This window comes from Echiichthys vipera (assembly GCF_963691815.1).
Source record: "Echiichthys vipera genome assembly, chromosome: 10".
NCBI lineage: Eukaryota > Metazoa > Chordata > Actinopteri > Perciformes > Trachinidae > Echiichthys > Echiichthys vipera.
The window spans coordinates 29,249,905-29,269,336 of record NC_139835.1 but is presented as its reverse complement, the minus strand read 5'-3'; the positions used below and the strand labels follow the sequence as shown (position 1 = coordinate 29,269,336).

The 19,432-nt window shown below is 42.3% G+C and overlaps 1 protein-coding gene across 1 annotated transcript in view; it reads right to left on the bottom strand.

The window, feature by feature from the left end:
- Positions 1-9,197: 9,197 nt before the first annotated feature.
- gtdc1 (glycosyltransferase-like domain containing 1) overlaps positions 9,198-19,432 on the bottom strand; it is a gene marked incomplete at its 5' end in the record, with an annotated part of 33,796 nt that continues 23,561 nt past the window's right edge. Inside the window, 4 exons of the mRNA XM_083921099.1 lie at positions 9,198-9,409; positions 10,332-10,423; positions 10,516-10,586; positions 16,086-16,230. Coding sequence (XP_083777225.1) covers positions 9,335-9,409; positions 10,332-10,423; positions 10,516-10,586; positions 16,086-16,230 — 383 coding nt within the window. The 3' untranslated portion in view covers positions 9,198-9,334. The remainder of the gene's footprint in view (positions 9,410-10,331; positions 10,424-10,515; positions 10,587-16,085; positions 16,231-19,432) is intronic.

The following is a 19,432-nucleotide window of genomic DNA, read 5'->3' as shown; positions in this document are numbered from 1 at the left end:
TCGGAGTCGCAGAGTTACGTACGGAGTCACAGAGTTACGTTCGGAGTCGCAGAGTTACGTACGGAGTCGCAGAGTTACGTACGGAGTCACAGAGTTACGTACGGAGTCGCAGGAGTCACATACGGAGTCACAGAGTTACGTACAGAGTCGCAGAGTCAGACTGTTTGTTGAAGTACACAGAGTTTCAGAGTCAGGCCCTGGTCAGACACGTTTTAAAGGTTGTAACCAAGTGTCTTTTTTGTTGACGATGCTCCGATCAGACAGATTGACGCCGGTTGTGTGTGTTTTTATAAATTCGTACACCAGGCAACAACATCTGTCCAGCTGATGTGGAGCTGAAATGATCGGCATTAACAGAAAACGACAGTATTGACACAAACGTACAGGAAGCTTCGACTGCTGAGACATTTCTCCTCTTCAGGAACTACCAATTTGACTAATTACGTACACGATTCAGAACAAAACGCCAGGACACACACTTTCCTCCTGTAGCTGAACACAACACACACATTATTAACGTTGGAGACGCTGAAGCAGGAGAGTCAGAAAGCTGCTCAGTCAGCGTTTAGTCTCAGTGAAACAACATCAGGTTCAAATCATCCAGAAACACTTTCATATTCTTTTTATATCCGTTTAAAAGGCCGACGCTCAGTCTTTTCTTCTCTCCGTCTCTCGTGCCGAGATAAGAGACTCTGTAATTATGGGGAAACCATTTTTCTGTATTTTATTATTCCCTAAATCAGATGTCTCAGGGTTTGGCAGCGGCACTGGGAACGATGGGAAAGTGACAGACTTAAACAGGCTTTTGCGGTTCGAGCGTTTCACTAAATCTCACCAGAGAAGAAGAAAGAAGAGGGATCAGCTTTCAGCGCCGCCATTTCTATTTCCACTCGGAGAACTTTCCCCCTTTGTGTCTCAACGCAGAAACATGATAAAAGGCTGACACATTTGTTACGTAATGAGCTATAAAAACGACACAGATCTGCTTAAAAATATCATATATTGGAAATGATGTGATAAAATATAAGAGGAGCTTTAGTTCTGTACATATATAATTATATATATGAAGGAGTGTTTGATTTTACCGTATTAATTCTACGTATGTGAGTATTAGAGCCAGTTGAGGTGGTTCAGGATCATCTGGTAAGGATGAACCCTGGGCGCCTCCCTAGGGAGGTGTTCCAGGCACGTCCAGCTGGGAGGAGGCCTCGGGGAAGACCCAGGACCAGGTGGAGAGATTAGATCTCCACACTGGCCTGGGAACGCCTCAGGATCCCCCAGTTAGAGCTGGTTAATGTGGCCCGGGAAAGGGAAGTTTGGGGTCCCCTGCTAAAGCTGCTGCGACCCGAGAGACGAGACGAGACGAGACGGTTTTAAACAGTTAAATATTTGTTTAAATCCACGTGTTTTTGGAGAAACACCGATATATAAATACTATTTTATGCAACGTACAGCACAGAGCAAAAGTTTGGACACACCTTCTCTTTCTTTTCAGGACTCTTGACGTTGTAGATTCACACTGAAGGCATCAAAACTATGAATGAACACATGTGGAAATATGTACTTAACAAAAAAGTGTAAAAAATACGACTGATACTCTAGTTTCTTCACCTTTTGCTCTGATTGCTTTGCACACTCTCTGCGTTCTCTCGATGAGCTTCAGGAGGTCGTCACCTGAAATGGTTTCCACTTATTACTGTTCGTCTCGCAGGTCTCTGCTGATGGTGGTGGCGCCTGCTGCCGTGGTCCTGCATGACGCTTCCTGCTGCCGTTATAATCATCTATGCAGCCTGAAAATAACAGCAAACCTCTGCAGCAGCATGAGAAGAGTCCCTACACACAAAACAAAGCAGCAACAGCGTAGTTAGTGAAGCCAGAGTTTATTAAAGAGTGTTTTAAGGACTTACCTACTGGCTCCTGTACCAGCTCCTCTCATAGTAAAATCCATTACAGTGGATTACCAAAGTCAATCCCAAAGGAAGGAGCCCATTGCTGCTTTGTTGTGTGTGTAGGGACTCTTCTCATGCTGCTGCAGAGGTTTGCTGTTATTTTCAGCAGTATTAGTGGTTAAAAAAGACCTTTGAATGCCTTCACCGGGCTGCCCCGAGCTAATCACTGTTAGCCACGTCCGGCTGTTAGCATATCTCCCGGATTTCTCCGTTAATAGTTGTTACAAGAAAAAAACTGTCTCGACGGCTTATTTGATGCGTGAAAAAGACCATGGGATGATTTTCCGCCAGAATTACACTTTAAGAAGGGCTTTTATTTTGAAAGGGAACAAGGGAAGGAGTGGAAAATGCCTTAAAACTGATGAAAATTGTCCTTAAATGGCCACCGTAGAGAGGATAAACCTTTTGATCTTTCCTCTGACAGGACACACAAGGAGTATTACTTCCCCATGGGACCGGACACTTAGACATGTTGAGTCCTACTGTTAGCGACCATAACATGGTCACACCGTGATTCATGGGGTTCGCTGTATGTTGCTAAATAGGGGTTAAGGGACCTTTAAGAGACTGTGATTATCATGGGATGCTACGTTACGCGTAGAGCACGTGAAAACAGAAACAAGGAGGTGTTGATCTAAACACGCGGCTGAAGTAAAACGTCCGTGTGTGTCTTTCACACACAACAAAACTGTCTCGACGGCTTTTTTTTGTGCCGTAATTACACTTTAATATAGAAAGAAGCGACTGATTTAAACTAAAATGCTCATATATGAACACATATGCGTGTCCAGGAACATGTTTCTATGAAGTTTAACACGTGAACGCATGAACACAGTATGTTCCTGCAGTGGAGTCTGAGTGTTTCCTGCAGAACCGCTCAGTGTTTCTGGGCTGTTTAGTGTCGAGGAGCCAAACCCCTGAGCAGCTATTTCATATAATAACTGCCGACCGCTGAGTTTTCTGGAGAGCGCGGTGGCTGAGCTGGAGAGTGAGGAGAGTCATGGTGATGGACGTCTGCCTGCTGCCTCACTTAGGGAAGAAAAATCAAATGAAAAAGACGTCGCAGAGTCGAGGCAAGGCATGCCACGTTCTAACCAGAGGGCCCATTAAAAACATGGCAGCATATTGATAGCATATGACTGAGTCACACGAGGACAAGCCCGTCTCTTTCCTCTGTCTTTCTGCTTTTGTCCCTCCGCGAGCGCACCGGCAGCTAACATATGGCAGCGGTAAAAAGCTAATGTGGAGCTGGCAGCTCGCTCGGCTAATTACGGCACCTTTAATGCTCTAATGTCTCCGGGGAGGGGCGTCTTCTTCTGAAGCTGCATGGAAAACTGAGGCTGGCCTTCATTTAAAAATGGATCTTTCAAGTGCTGAATTTTTAAGTAAATCCCAGGATAGCAGCTGACAGTCCTGCAGCTGCTTTGATGCTGATGGTTAAGGTTCCCTTTTATTTCTGCTGCTCACTGTACAAAACTGGCTAAATTACATTTCCACATCAAACACGCACACATTTATTTAAACATGTTTAAACACAGCTACGTTTCCTCATCCAGGGGAGTGTACGGAGTAATTTATCAAAGGCTGGGGGCAGGTGTGACAAAGCAGCGCACTGTGGGAGGGCCGCTGGAGCAGATTACGCCGTTGTTTGGCGCTATAAATAAAAGGTTGACTGGAGGGTTTTTTCCCCGTCCTGCTCTGCCAGTTTATGGAGTCACTCAAGAGTGAAACGTTAATAAAATATCAACCAAATTACCGGCAATCAGAACAACAGGGTACAAAGCTAACGTTAGCAGTGCTAAGCTACCAGTTCAAACATTACAACAACAGGGAAGAAAGCTGACATTAGCAATGCTAAGCTACCAGTTCAAACATTACAACAATAGGGTATAAAGCTAACATTAGCAATGCTAAGCTACCAGTTCAAACATTACAACAACAGGGAAGAAAGCTGACATTAGCAATGCTAAGCTACCAGTTCAAACATTACAACAATAGGGAACAAAGCTAAAATCAGCAGTGCTAAGTTACCGGTAATCAAACGTAACAAAAAGAGTACAAAGCTAACATTAGCAGTGCCAAGCTACCAGTTCAAACATTACAATAATAGAGCATAAAGCTAGCATTAGCAGTGCCAAGCTACCAGTTCAAACATTACAATAATAGAGTTTAAAACTAGCATTAGCAGTGCTAAGCTACCAGTTCAAACATTAAAACAATAGAGTACAAAGCTAACATTAGCAATGCTAAGCTACCAGTTCAAACATTACAATAGAGTATAAAGCTAGCATTAGCAGTGCTAAGCTACCAGTTCAAACATTACAACAATAGAGTATAAAGCTAGCATTAACAGTGCTAATTGTGCATTGTTAAATGGCTCCAGATCATGTTTAAGTTATCTAGCTACACGGTTAGCAGCAAAAGCTAACATGAGGTTAGTGAGACTAAGATACCAAATAATTTAAAAAACTAAACTATAACTAAAGTTACTTGTACTCCACAAAAAGCTAACAAGGCACCAGGCTAATCTAGCATTAGCATGGCTAAGCTACCTGTGAGCTAACATCAGCCAACAGAGCAGCTTTATTGTGCAGCTGGTGTAAAAAACAGCTGTGATGCTAATATGCTAACAAAGCTGCTGTCGTATAATGAAGAGATCTGATTGGACAACAGGTCCCTCAGATGTCAGGAGGAAACATTAATTATCATCAACACAAACACATTTCCACCTCTGCGTGTGTGTGCGTGTGCGTGTGTGTGTGTGTGTGTGTGTGTGTGTGTGTTTGATGCTGGAGGTGTCGGAGGTCCAATCAGAGCGCCGCAGAGCCGACAGGAAGAAACCGGCATCGCTCCTCAAGCGTGAAATTAATGTCGCTGTTCTTTGTTGATAATCCGACGGTTTCCAGAAAAGCCTCAAACCAAAGCGCTTCTCTTCTTTTCTACTTTTCTCTGCTGGAAAATAACTTTGATTTGTTTAGAAACCAACATTTTTACCCTGAAATTGAACCTTTTATTGAAGCAACATGGTGGAAAATGTTAAAATTATACAAATAGTCCTCTTCTTTGCACCAAAGTACAATAAAAAATAAAAATACTCACCATTTAAATCAAAATTAATCAATTTTTACCTTTGTTTATTGTTTGTTTTGGACGTAAAAGTCTTCAGGTATCTAAAAATGATTCAAATTGGGGGAAAATCGTCCAAAATTAAGTAAAAAAATGAAACAATTATGCGTTTTCTGAACCCATGAATCATTATAATGAACATTTTTCAAGTTTTATATTATGTAACACCTCATTTAAGACATTTAGAGTCAGATTTATAGTTTGCTTTTCCTCCGCAGGTGAAATGTTTCGGTGACGGTGAGTTTGAAAATAAAGAAACAGGAGACAAAGACACAAACAGCTGCTCCGAACGCACACGGGCCCCGAAAACAACTAACTGGGTCAACTGACAAAACGCTACGGCAACAATAAGCAGCCAAAACACACGTGAAGGTCCATGTTCACTCACTCTTGTGCCTCTTGTTTGCATTTAGATGAAACATCCTTCAGATTACAACGTTAATCTCTGTTTTATGATGATAATAATGATAATAATGTGCTTTTTTAACAGTGTAACAGTCAGTGTGTGTGTGGTATTTAGGTCGTCGTGATCAATAAGACCATTGATTCTTTCTCTCCCTGCAGATTCAATTAAATCGTTGTCTGTGTCTGTTTGATTTTAACCGTTAAATAAACAAAGACTCTGCTGTTCGTCTGATGTTTTCTTTTATTTAACAGAAATAAAATACAGAATATCTGCAATTCTTAGAAAACATAACATTTACTTTGTAACCGCTGCAGAAAAACCATAAATAAAATGATTATTATAAGTTTAAGTGAGTCCAGTTAGGTTGCACTCACACTGTGCCTCCGTACCGTGCCCAAACAGGTTTTACGGCTAAAGTCTGGTTCCTTTGACCAGTGTGAGTGCAACCGTACCGCGTCTAGGAGCGGCACGCTTGCCGTCCACGGCCCGTTTGGGAGAGGTGGGCTTTAGTAAAGCACGTTTGCACGTGTACGAGCATGAGCGTATGCACGTGTACGAGCACGAGGCCTACGGCGGTTCTGAGGTCATTTCTACTGTCAGATTAATCCGTTCATTTAAAATGTGTCTGATAGTGGCCATGGACACACAGACACACTGGCTTCCAATTAACTTCTTTAAAAAAAATAGGAACTGTTCCACTTTTCTCCTTTTTGACAGAAGTTTTGATACAGTGGGTCGGAGTGGACGCTTTGGCGTGCCAGTTCTGTTAAACGTTTGACCCCTCTGCTGTACAGCGTTCGTACGGGTGCTGGAAATCCTTGAAAACACTTGAATTTTAGGGCGCAATCACACTGTCCATCCGTACCGTGCCCAAACACGTTTCACGGCTAAAGTCTAGTTCACTTGCCGTCCACGGCCCGTTTGGGAGAGGTGGGCTTTAGTAAAGCATGTTTGCACATGTACGAGCACGAGCGTGCGCACATGTATGAGCACGAGGCCTACGGCGGTTCTGAGGTCATTTCCTGTGCGCCTGTTGGGACGTAGAAAAAAGAAGGAGGGACCATGCGCGGACATTTCAAACAATGGCGGTGAAAGGTTCACGTTGGTGTGATGCGGAGGTGGAGTGTTTACTGCAGATTTGGTCGATGAAAAGATTCAAAAACAGTCGACAAGACGCACAAAAACTCCGAGGTCTACGGAAAGATCTGGAAACAAAGCCACGCATCGCCATGACGTCATCAATGCGTGTGACGTGTTACGGCGTGATGACGTATAGGCAGCAAGAAGCATTCTCCGAGGCCCAGGTAGTGTGAGTACAAACGGGCCTGGAGGGGGGGACAAGGACCTAAAGCACGGGGCACGGGACGGAGGCACAGTGGTGTTTGGATTCTCCACAGCGTCTCCCCGTCTCTTCTTCTCTGTTGTTGGTGTATTTCTGTGGCAGTTACAGCGCCACATCCAGGCCTGGCATGTGTACTGCAGCGTTTGGAGTCGGTCTCACTGGTTTCCTGTGGACGCAGAGATTTCTTGAGTCGTTTCGACGGGAAACTTTTTAAGAACGACGGAGAAAAAAAAGGTTGTTGTTGATTTTGTGGACGTCCCTTCGTCAGTGGGAAAAAGCCTTTTTTGAAGCATCATGTGACAAACACGGTGGTTGCAATCCCACTTTTTGGCCACTGTGTCCATCTGGCTTCGCACCTCCCGAGGCCCCGCTGTGACCACGACACACAGGTCGGTAGTGACATCACCCGGGCACCGAGGTCACAACCTGATGACGTCATAAACCTCCAGAACACCACGAGACTAATAAAGCTTTTACTGCAGCGTTTATAAAACACAGAGGCATTAAAGCGTTTCATTGGCCTGTTAATATGTGTGTTAACTGTGTGTGTGTGTGTGTTAACTGTGTGTGTGTGTGTGTGTGTGTTAACTCTGTGTGTGTGTGTGTGTGTGTGTGTGTGTTAACTGTGTGTGTGTGTGTACATGTGATACCTGCAGGTCGTTGCCTCTAAACGTCTCACTCTGCTAACTTCAGGGACGCTGCAGCGAGGACGGTCGGAGGAGGCCCCGGTCGAAGCGTCTGAGCGTGCTCGGCGGCGGCTGCTGTCGCCCCGGATCAGCCGTCTCACGCAGACGCTGCAGCGAGAGTGTGATTAGAGCGTTTTATCGTCTGGCCCGAGGTCAGTTCTAAACACTCGGCGGTTAGTTTCTCTGCAGCTGCGGGAGCTGAATCACTGACCGGAGGCCTCAGACGCTCGGACGACTCAGCGTCAGACGGACAAACTGAACCAGGATCAGATCTTATTAGAAAAACATCTCATCTTATAAACATCTGATAAAAAGATGAATATAATAATAATTAATATATAATAATTATATAATAACAATGAATATACTCTTCAAATTATTACTTCAGACATTTTGAATTATTGTTTCACACCTTTTGATTCGTTGTCGCTCAAAGTTTTTACGTATTATCTCAATTTTTACTCGTTTTTGTTCGTTGTTGTAATAAAAAGATGAATATAATAATAATGAATATATAATAATGATATAATAATAATAATAATAACAATGAATATACTCTTCAAATTATTACCTCAGACAGTTTGAGTTATTCTTTCAAACCTTTTGATTTGTTGTTTTTACGTATTATCTCAATTTTTACTCATTTTTATTCTTTATTTTTATTTATTTTATTTTATATTTAACTGTAAACAAACCGTGTGACTGCTGCTATTAATCTATATTTTTATTCTATTGTTTATTTATATAAACCTCTTATTATTTTTATGTCACTGGCAACAAAACAACGCCAGTACTCCCTCAAAAATCACATTTATCTCTTATTTTTACCAATATTCTTTATGCATTTCTTTGTTTTTAGTGTATTTATTTCTAATGATTTGTTAGTTTTTATGTTAACATTGTGTCTTTTATGTTTTCAACTATTTTTTTGTAATATTTCTAATTTTGAAGAGTTTATTTTTCTATTTTTTTGTCCTTACGTTGAAGGACAAACCGTCCATACACATTTATTTTCCCATTATCTGGATTTGATGCAGTTTTATGTGCAAATAACAATAAAATACTGTTTCTATGTATCTGTATTATTTATATCCTATAGGTTCATTTTATTCTAATACCTCAATTTATCATATAATAAGTTTGAACTTTAAATTATATTCAAATCATTTCCATGACTCAGCATCAGTGTTTCTGATGTTGTTGTTCTTCTCTTGCGGAGTCTTGTTACATTTAACTGTCACTTTATTTGATTAACAGACAAAAGAACGTTGATCAGATGTATTTTTTATTAAACTAGTGTCTCGTCTGTGTGTGGACGTGCCGTGTGGAGCCGTGTGGAGCCGTGTGACGGGCTGTGACGGGCTGTGCGGACTGAACCTGGCAGCTCAGGTGGGGCTGCAGACGGAAACCACCGCCTGGCTGCCGCTCCGTCTCTGCGGTGAACAACAGAAACACAACAGCGCGGCGGATAAAAATGGACCGGGCCGGATATATGAGGTGGCACCGCCTGTGGAAACATGAAAGCTTTTTACACGTTAACCCCCCCCCCCTCCCCCTCCTCCGCCCAAACCACACACATAAAAGAAAAGTCGTCCTCCAGCCCCGAGAGGACGGGGACGTTTACAGGTCCAGACTCGGCGTCTCCAGCCCGCCAGACTGCCTTTGATTTGGGGCTCAGAGGTGCCTGAGACGCTCGGGCTGGAAGTCACCGCCGCATTCTGTGGGACGTGGCGTGGAGTCAGGCATGACGACGGCCTGGCAGCGGCAGCCACTTCCAAAACCATCCAGAACTAATGAAGTCAGAGTGCACGGGTCCACGGTGCGTTCAGGGACACTCGGGTGCCAGCAGAGTCTCAAAACGCTCCTTTAGAGACGTCCAGGAGAAGGAGGAAGTGTCGACCTGAAGAACAGAAGAAGAAGAAACTCATCACAAACTTATCAGCTCCAGTTTCATGTTTTTACGTTTTCTAACAACCTTAAAGGGAAAGTTCAACATGTTGGTGGATAAAATACACACAGGATGTTAGCTCCAGTTAGCCTCTCGTGCTAACTGGCGTGCCCAGAAGCCAACTCTGAGCTTAAAGCTAACTGGATTTACAAGCTAACTCTAAGCTAACTGAACATATAAGCTAACTCTAAGTTAACTGAACCGAGAAGCTAACTCTAAGCTAGCTGAACCGAGAAATTAACTCTAAGCTAGCTGAACATATAAGCTAACTCCAAGCTAACTGAACTGAGAAGTTAACTGTCAGCTAGCTGAACATATAAGCTATCTCTAAGCTAACTAAACATATAAGCTAACTCTTTGCTAACTGAACCCAGAAGTTAACTCTAAGCTAACTGAACCCAGAAGTTAACACTAAGCTAGCTGAACATATAAGCTAACTCTAAGCTAACTGAACCGAGAAGTTAACTCTAAGCTAACTGAACAGAGAAGCTTACTCTAAGCTAACTGAACTGAGAAGCTTACTCTAAGCTAGCTGAACCGAGACGCTAACTCTAAGCTAACTGAACCGAGAAGCTTACTCAATGCTAGCTGAACATATTAGCTAACTCAAAGCTAACTGAACATATAAGCTAACTCTAATCTAACTGAACTTACATTATAAGCTAAGGCTAAGCTAACTGAACGTAGAAGCTAACTGTAAGCTAACTAGACCAGACTTTTTCCAGACAGAAAGCCTCTTATGAAAAACACTATCCCGATGCATTATGGGAAACGTAGTATCTAGTATTTTGGCACTAATAGTCAGGATATCTCCCCCCTTTCTTCTCAGATTTGAACCGTTCTTGTTTTAAAGTGTAACTTGTCAGTCGGTTACCTTGACGACATGTCTGCGGGCGATGTCGGGCCTCCTGCAGAGTCCCTGCAGCCGTTTACAGAGCTGCTCAGGTGTGGAGTACAGGTACTCTGCTGCAGAGAAGGGAGCAGAGAAGAGGTAAAACGAAAAGACATCTCACACTGAACCTTATTGTTGTTGTTGTTTGTTTACACATTTTTATTACCTGGGAATATTTCAGGATACACTAAAGCCTTCGGACACAGAGGGTAACAGCCACAATGAACCGCTTCTAACCTGCAAAACACCAGAAAATCAAAGTATTAAGACGTAAAGATGTTTTTTAATTCAGTTACCAATCACTCTTTACTATAGTCTTTCTGTAAGAGATCGGCGTAGCTCCCGTAACGTCACCCATTGGTTTGTGGCCTTGAGTTGGATTTTGATCGCCACTATCTTGGTTACGCTTAGCTAAACGCTAACAAGGGAAAAGTGATTTTTCAACATGTTGGGTTTTTGTGGTTTCTGCTGCAGTGACACAGAGACAGTTGAAAATCGGCACTTTCTCACATTGACGACTTGTTTTGTTTCCGTTTAGCAAACTCTACTTCTTCTAGTCTGTCTACCGGTGTATTACAGCAACCGGAGAGAGCAACCGGAAAAACAGGATTGAGTACTGAGTTTATAAAAATAAATTTGATTACATTTGAGAAAATACAGGTAATATTTCCATATTTATTGATAGAATGATGTAATAAAGATGCAGTGTGTGCGTGTGTGTGTGTGTGTGTGTGTGTGTGTGTGTGTGTGTGTGTGTGTGTGTGTGTGTGACCTCTGGACACAACTTTACCCACTTCTCCTCCGGTAAACTGGACAAACATTCACAAACGCTTTAATTTTTTTCCCTATAACGCAGATCATCGAGGTAATACATCTGTCTGCCTGACTTACGTTGGCCATTTTGAAGGTTTCAGAGAATGTTGACGTGAAAAATGTGGAATCAGGACAGATTACGGCGGGGTTTGTATTTATTGCCAGTCAAAGCCGAAATGGGGGCGTGGCCTAATGTGCTACTGTCATTTATTCACAGCTGATAGCACCGACTTCTGCCCAAACTACCCCAAAGCCTCAATTGGTCGCTCCAAACCACCTAATTTTTATGCCGTCTTTGCTATATTTCACAATTTTCCTTGACAACTGAATGGAAACAGAGCTCGAGTGTCGGATATTCAGATAAAACCACTCTCATGAAGGTACAGCTAGCACCCTGTTAGCATAGCAAGACGGGAAAAAGGTGAAAACAGCTCTGTCTACCAGCACCTCTCTCAGTGATTAACATGTAGTTTCTCTAATGTGTACAAAAACTTAAACAGCAGTTATATGGGGCGTCCTGTCTCCGCTGGTTGGGTGGCAATTAGTCGCGACCAAACGACATTTACATGACCAAAAACGGACTAAATGGGTTTTTAAAAATGAGAAGAAGTGAACCCTGCTGACCTGAGATGCCCTAAATATAAAGATTTTGTAGATCATCGCTGAATAATTCAGTCTCCTCATCTCTTCATGCTGGAAATATTCATATTTAAACAGCAGATCTGATGTTAACTCGCTGCTTTTCATCAAAACAAAGAATGTGATTCATAAAAGAGCTCTGATCCGTTCTGGTCTGAAGTCTCCTGGATCTCTCTGATCTGGATTATTGAGGTCAGTTGAGTCCTCTGATGTGAGGAAATGTTATCAGGCTTTTCATCTGGGTTATAATTATCTGATCGTTTCACTGGCCTGAGTGACTTCGTCATCACTGCAGGGCACCAACAGGCGTCACACTGATGATCTCAATTAATCACATTAAACACAATTCAGCCATAATGAGGATGAAGCGCTCTGCCGACGTTCAGCCGGACCCACCACAGCGATTCTGTTTCAGTCTATTGTTCCCACGCAGCAGACGACAGGCTGTGCTTTTATTTTGTAAACAGTAGCTGGTGCTTTTATTCTGTCAGTGTGAGCTGCGGCATTTATTTTGTTGACCAGATGCTCCTCGTGACACTCAGATATTTTTATTAAGTAGAACATAAATGTGAAAATAACATATTTGAATAAGGAGCTGACTAAATTAACAACTTAAGAGGAATCAAAACAGTCTCTGAACTAATAATCAAGAAGTAAAAAAATGTTTCACGCTGACATTAGCGTGCTAAAATTTTAATTTAGTACGTTATTTTTTGCCAACAATTAGCATGTTAGTACATTTTAGTCGGTGATATGTCAACACATTTCGTTAGCATGCTAACATCTCAGAAAACAAAGCATTTTCACAAGGTCACACTTCATAAAGCATTATATTTAGCATGCTAACTGGAAGTATTAGCAAACAACCTGACATTATTTTTCTAATAAACTAAAGGGTTGCTATGCTACAATGCCAATTTTAGTATTCCATCATTCTTACAGGCATTTGTTCATATGGTAATGATGCTAACAATTAGCATGTTAGTAACATTTTAGTTGGTAATATGTCAACACATTTCGTTAGCATGCTAACATCTCAGAAAACAAAGCATTTTCAGAAGGTCACACTTAGCATCAAAGCATTATGTTTAGCATGCTAACTGGAAGACAACATTACTTTGCTTATAAACTAATGCTAATTTTAGTATTCCATCATTTTTACATTTGTTCATATGGTCCTGATGCTAACAATTGGCATGTTTGCGTGACTTTAACGGAGAGATGAACGTTGTGGATTGTGTTTATATTTTCCACAGTAAATTATGAGAAGACATTTGAATTTCAAGGTAATCAAATGTTTGCAAACAGAAATGTTAAACAGCATTTATTTGATGTTTTTATAAAAAACATGTTCCCGTGATTTTGTCAGAGAAGGTGAAGAACAGAAGTCATTTTGTAAATTTCCCTGAGCTCTGACACAACTCTGTGTTAATATTGAACATTTTAAAGTCACATTTCTGCCTGTAAACCTTCAGAAACAGACTGTATGAACACCAGCGAGCAGAGCTCCAGCAGAGCGCGGTGGGGGGGCCGAGGGTCCAGGTCCCTCCTGGTTTTGGATCAAAGACAAACACAAACATCACTTCCCCCTCAGGGACGACACTTCCTCCCCTCTCTACCATAATTAGCTCATGACTTCATTATCACACAGTGTGCCGTCTCCTCTCATTACACAAATAATTAATTTACATCCAACACAGCGGCGTCATTGCTGTTAGCTTCAATGTGTGCGCTAATGCTAAAATGGCTAACTGAAGAAGCAACATCGTTAATTAACTGGAATCTTCTTTTGGTGACTTCACTTAACATCATTCATTCATTCATTCATCTTCAACCGCTTATCCCGGGGTCGGGGTCGCGTGGGGTGCTGGAGCCGATCCCAGCTGACATCGGGCGTGAGGCGGGGTCCACCCTGGACAGGACGCCAGTCTATCGCAGGGCACATAGAGACGAACATAGACAAACAACCATTCACACCTACGGGCAATTTAGAGTCTTCAATTAACCGAACACCTGCACGTCTTTGGATTGTGGGAGGAAACCGGAGTACCCGGAGAAAAGCCACGCACACACGGGGAGAACATGCAAACTCCACACAGAAGGGCCCAGACCGGGATGCAAACCTGGAACCTTCTTGCTGTGAGGCGTCAGTGCTAACCACTACACCACCGTGCAGCCCTTTCACTTAACATTAATGACCAAATTTCATCATCATCTGTGCTACTGTCAAACTTCTGCTAGCATAACATGCTAACATGTGTACGTTACATGACTGCTCCAAAATGCTCCTGAGCTAAATGCTAGCATGATAACCACCATGTATCCTGAGCTAACCGAAACACAACTGTACAATAAAGGTTAAATGTAATCTAATGTTGACATGCTAACATTAGCATGCTACCAACAACATACTATATGTGACAGTTACTGTAACACTGTAAAACATTAAGCTCCCAGACATTAAAGTAAGTAACTATTCATTCTAACATTAAGGCTCATTTCTGCTCCATTTCGTGTGTAAATAGAAACGTACGTTATCAACGTTATGATCGTCTCTGCCCTCATGCTCCTTTACGTTGGAATGGACGTTGAGCAAAACATCCTCTAGAGGGCGTCGCTCAGATTCAAAAGTTACTCCAGTAAAGTTTGACAACAACAAAGATGGCGACGACGGAGGAGATAAAGATCCTGCGTCTGTTGAGAAGGAGGCAAAATGGCGGCACCGTTGTAGACGGCGGTGGTCTGTGAGGCGCTAAAGACGTCCCAGAGTGTGGACGGAGAGTTTCACACGTTGGTTTGACAGATTTACAGCTTTCTCCTTCCATTCACGCCACTGTGTTGTGTACAATTCCCGACACTGCCCCCACAATTCCCGGTGGTACTGCGACGTCTGGTCTGTGTCGCTCCGTAGGAAACGTGCAGAATACCACGCAGAGTAAGGACGCAGCCTTCTGTCTGTACTCTGCGTGCATTTCCTGTGTATGCGTATCTAACGTAGAGCATAAATGAGCTTTAGAATGCTAACATGCTAACACCCTCATCTGAACAACTTCTTCAACATCTTTTAAAATCCAGGCCTTTTCTAATTTTATGTATTATTATTTCACACACACATTCACACGAGGCAAGGTGGGTGAAGTGTCTCGCCCAAGGACACAACGACCATGAAACAAGTAGGGCAGGGCGGGGATCGAACCCACAACGCTTCGGACATTGGCCGACTCGCTGTACCAACTGAGCCACAGTCGCCCGCAACTAAACACCCCAGGTTTCTGTTTTTACAATCATTGAACTTTTAATTAAAAGGTTACACACTTGCACTGTAACAGGGCTCGACAGTAACAGTTGCCAGGTTGCAAGGTTACCATTGGCAACCGATTGTTGGCCTTTGGTTGCAGTTGGCCACCATGTTTTTGTCTTTTACCCCAATTTTATTATTGATTTTTGCCCAGAACACAGAAACAGGTGAAACACATGTACGGTGCATCTGCTTATTAAAGTATTTTGATGACTGTGGTGTGAAGACTCAGATATAAATAAATAAAAATGTGTGTGTGTGTCCGTACAAACAGACCTCCGACATGAATCAGGTGAAGATCAGACGCTAAAGGACCGCGGGCTGACACACTCACGGAGCCGTGTGATTGGCTGGTGTCGTTCGGCCTGCAGCCGGCTGCAGAGTTCAGGTGACTGAAGTCCGACTGAAGTGTGTTCACAGGCTGCTGCTGCTCACTGAGCCGCACCTGCAGGTTTCTACCAGCTCTGAAGGATCTGACGAGAGCTCCTGATCAATGAAGCGACTTCAAACCGAGTCTGAGGCATCGCAGGGTTTCACCTCACTGAGGCCGACACACTCAGGTGACAACAGGTATTGTGATTAGCTCGGGGCAGCACGGTGAAGGCATTCAAAGGTCTTTTTTAACCACTAATGCTGCTGAAAATAACAGCAAACCTCTGCAGCAGCATGAGAAGAGTCCCTACACACACAACAAAGCAGCAACAGCGTAGTTAGTGAAGCCAGAGTTTATTAAAGAGTGTTTTAAAGACTTACCTACTGGCCCCTGTACCAGCTCCTCTCATGGTAAAGTCCATTACAGTTGAAGGAGCCCATTGGTGCTTTGTTGTGTGTGTAGGGACTCTTCTCATGCTGCTGCAGAGGTTTGCTGTTATTTTCAGCAGCATTAGTGGTTAGAAAAGACATTTGAATGCCTTCACCGTGCTGCCCCGAGCTAACCACTGTTAGCCACGTCCGCTGTTAAAAACCCAAAATGGAGCTGAACTCACATGGCGACTCCGAAGAACTCGTGTTGCGCGGTGGAGACGACCACGTCGGCCTGACACAACACCCGCAGGTAGTCGTCTTTACTGGGCAGGAAGCCCCAGTTCAGGATGTGACGGTCCAACAGACGCCGCGCCTCCGAGAAGATCTCTGCAGCAGGATGAAGAGGCTACGGGTGAGTCCGCCGCCAGGTAACCACGGATCATTTAAACGCTCACATCGTTTTAACAAGATCCTTAAAGTTACAACACAATATTTACAAAACTTTATATCATGCTTAAAACATTAAATTTAAATAATTTAGTCAATGTACTAAATCTGCTTTTTATTTATTTTTAAATTAGTTTAGTTAATGTCCTTAATCTGCTTTTTATTTATTTCTAAATTAGTTTAGCTAATGTCCTAAATCTGCTTTTTATTTATTTCTAAATTAGTTTAGCTAATGTCCTAAATCGGCTTTTTATTTATTTCTAAATTAGTTTAGCTAATGTCCTAAATCGGCTTTTTATTTATTTCTAAATTAGTTTAGCTAATGTCCTAAATCGGCTTTTTATTTATTTCTAAATTAGTTTAGCTAATGTCCTAAATCGGCTTTTTATTTATTTCTAAATTAGTTTAGCTAATGTCCTAAATCGGCTTTTTATTTATTTATTTATAAATTAGTTTAGTCGATGTACTTTACCTACTCTGTAAAGTGTCCTGAGATAACTTTGGTTATGATTTGACACTATAAATAAAATTTAATTTGACTAAATCCGTGATAATCACATTAAAAACTTTATAAAGATTTTTTTGTCTTTTTCCATTTCAGAAAGTTCGACCCGACTGTTGAAGACGCCAGAGGGTCGACTCACGCTTTTGTATTTTTTCACATTAACTATTGAAATGAACTGAAACTAAAACTATTGAAACTATCGATCAGCTGCAGTTTCTTCAAAACACAGAAAACAAAAACACATCGACAGCGTTTTGCTGCGTCGACGCTTTGGAACAAACTTTCACCACAAACCGAACAGGAAACAGGAAACAGGAAACAGCTCCAAACCTATTTTTATTATATTTCTTTTAATTCATTTCCTACACTTGTTTTATGACTTTCACAACTTAAAGTAGCTTTTTAGCATTTTATTAACTTGTTTTTTTTACTGGAATATTCCTAATTTTTATCTTTTTATGACTTTATTAATTAATTCTAGCACTTTTTCACTCTGCGTTCTGTTTTAAAAACCATTTTGTTGATTATTTTAAAAATTTTTATGAGAATATTCCCATTTCTAAATATTTTATCACTTTATTTATCACTTTATTTATTATTTCATGCACTTTTTCACTCTGTGTTCTGTTTTAAAAACCATTTTGTTGATTATTTTTAGTTTTTTTTTGTCTGACCTGCATTTTATGATCTGAAAGGTGCGATATAAATTAGGTTTATTATTATTTAATCTCAGTAATCATCAGAAATGTATCCCTCATTATAAACTGTATGAACACGACTAACTCCATGTATGCACACAGAACTAAAACTCACTTTACTAAAGACTTATTTCTCGAAAACGGCAAAAGTTAGGCTTATTATCATGTCATATATATTCTATTATCATTATTAGCATGTTTGTTTTATGTGTGCATGTCATACAAGTTGTGTATATTTCAGTTATTAATTAGAAATAAAAGTAAAAAGACACAATGATGTAAAAAAATGAAAGATGATTCAAAGAAAATTAAATGTAAAAGTAATGATTAGATGCAGCGTTTATATAATAACGCATGTGCGACGTTCCATCCACCAGAGTCATAAACTGAGACGTTTCATGAATGAGAATAAAAGGTTTTGTGCGTCTGAGGAGGAACAAACAGAGAAAACGAGATAAAAAGACATTTTTAAACAAGCCAGACGTTTATGAATGTGGACGTTTACGACGGGAGCAGAAAGAAAAACAGGTGAGGGGTGAAAATAATCAATACTCTGACCCTATTAACAAAATCAAAGTCGATTAAAATTGTCCTAATGTGATTGCCTTCCCAGCACTCATAAAGCTAATCAGAGAATATGAAACGGGATTTACGGTCAGTGTGTTTATGCCGCAGTAAAACTTTACGTCTCAATATTTCAGAGTGTGTTTGATCAGAGCGTGTTCATTAAGTAAAGAACACACACACACACACACGCACGCACGCACACGGTCATTATAGCATCATCAGCTGATGATACACGGTGTGTTTTATCAATTAAAAACGGTCCCGAGGGCTGAGAGCAGCGCCGACCTGCGACCCCGCGGATAATCTAATAACACAGAAACGGGTTATTTACCTCCAGACTGCAGTAAAACAGGAGCGGTCACGAAAGGTGAAAGAAAAGTCAGAGCAGCTTCAAACTTCATCAAACTAATGCGACGAAGAAGCTCAGAGCCACGGACGCACAACGCAACACAAAGAGCAGCAGCACTACACTCCTGTACCGCAAACTACACGCCTGTACCGCAAACTACACGCCTGTACCGCAAACTACACGCCTGTACCGCAAACTACACGCCTGTACCGCAAACTACACGCCTGTACCGCAAACTGCACACCTGTACCGCAAACTGCACGCCTGTACCGCAAACTACACGCCTGTACCGCAAACTACACGCCTGTACCGCAAACTACACGCCTGTACCGCAAACTGCACACCTGTACCGCAAACTGCACGCCTGTACCGCAAACTACACGCCTGTACCGCAAACTATACACCTGTACCGCAAACTACACACCTGTACCGCAAACTACACACCTGTGCTGCAAACTACACACCTGTACTGCAAACTGTACGCCTGTATCGCAAACTACACACCTGTTTCGCAAACTACACTCCTGTACCGCAAACTACACACCTGTACCGCACACTACACGCCTGTACCGCAAACTACACGCCTGTACCGCAAACTACACTCCTGTACCGCAAACTACACGCCTGTACCGCAAACTGCACGCCTGTACCGCAAACTGCACGCCTGTACCGCAAACTACACGCCTGTACCGCAAACTACACTCCTGGACCGCAAACTACACTCCTGGACCGCAAACTACACTCCTGTACCGCAAACTGCACTCCTGTACCGCAAACTGCACGCCTGTACCGCACACTACACGCCTGTACCGCAAACTACTCCTGTACCGCAAACTGCACACCTGCACCGCAGACTGCACACCTGTACCGCAAACTGCACGCCTGTACCGCAAACTACACACCTGTACCGCAAACTACACAGCTGTACTGCAGACTACACACCTGTACTGCAGACTACACACCTGTACCGGAGACTACACACCTGAACCGCAAACTACACACCTGTACTGCAAACTGCACTCC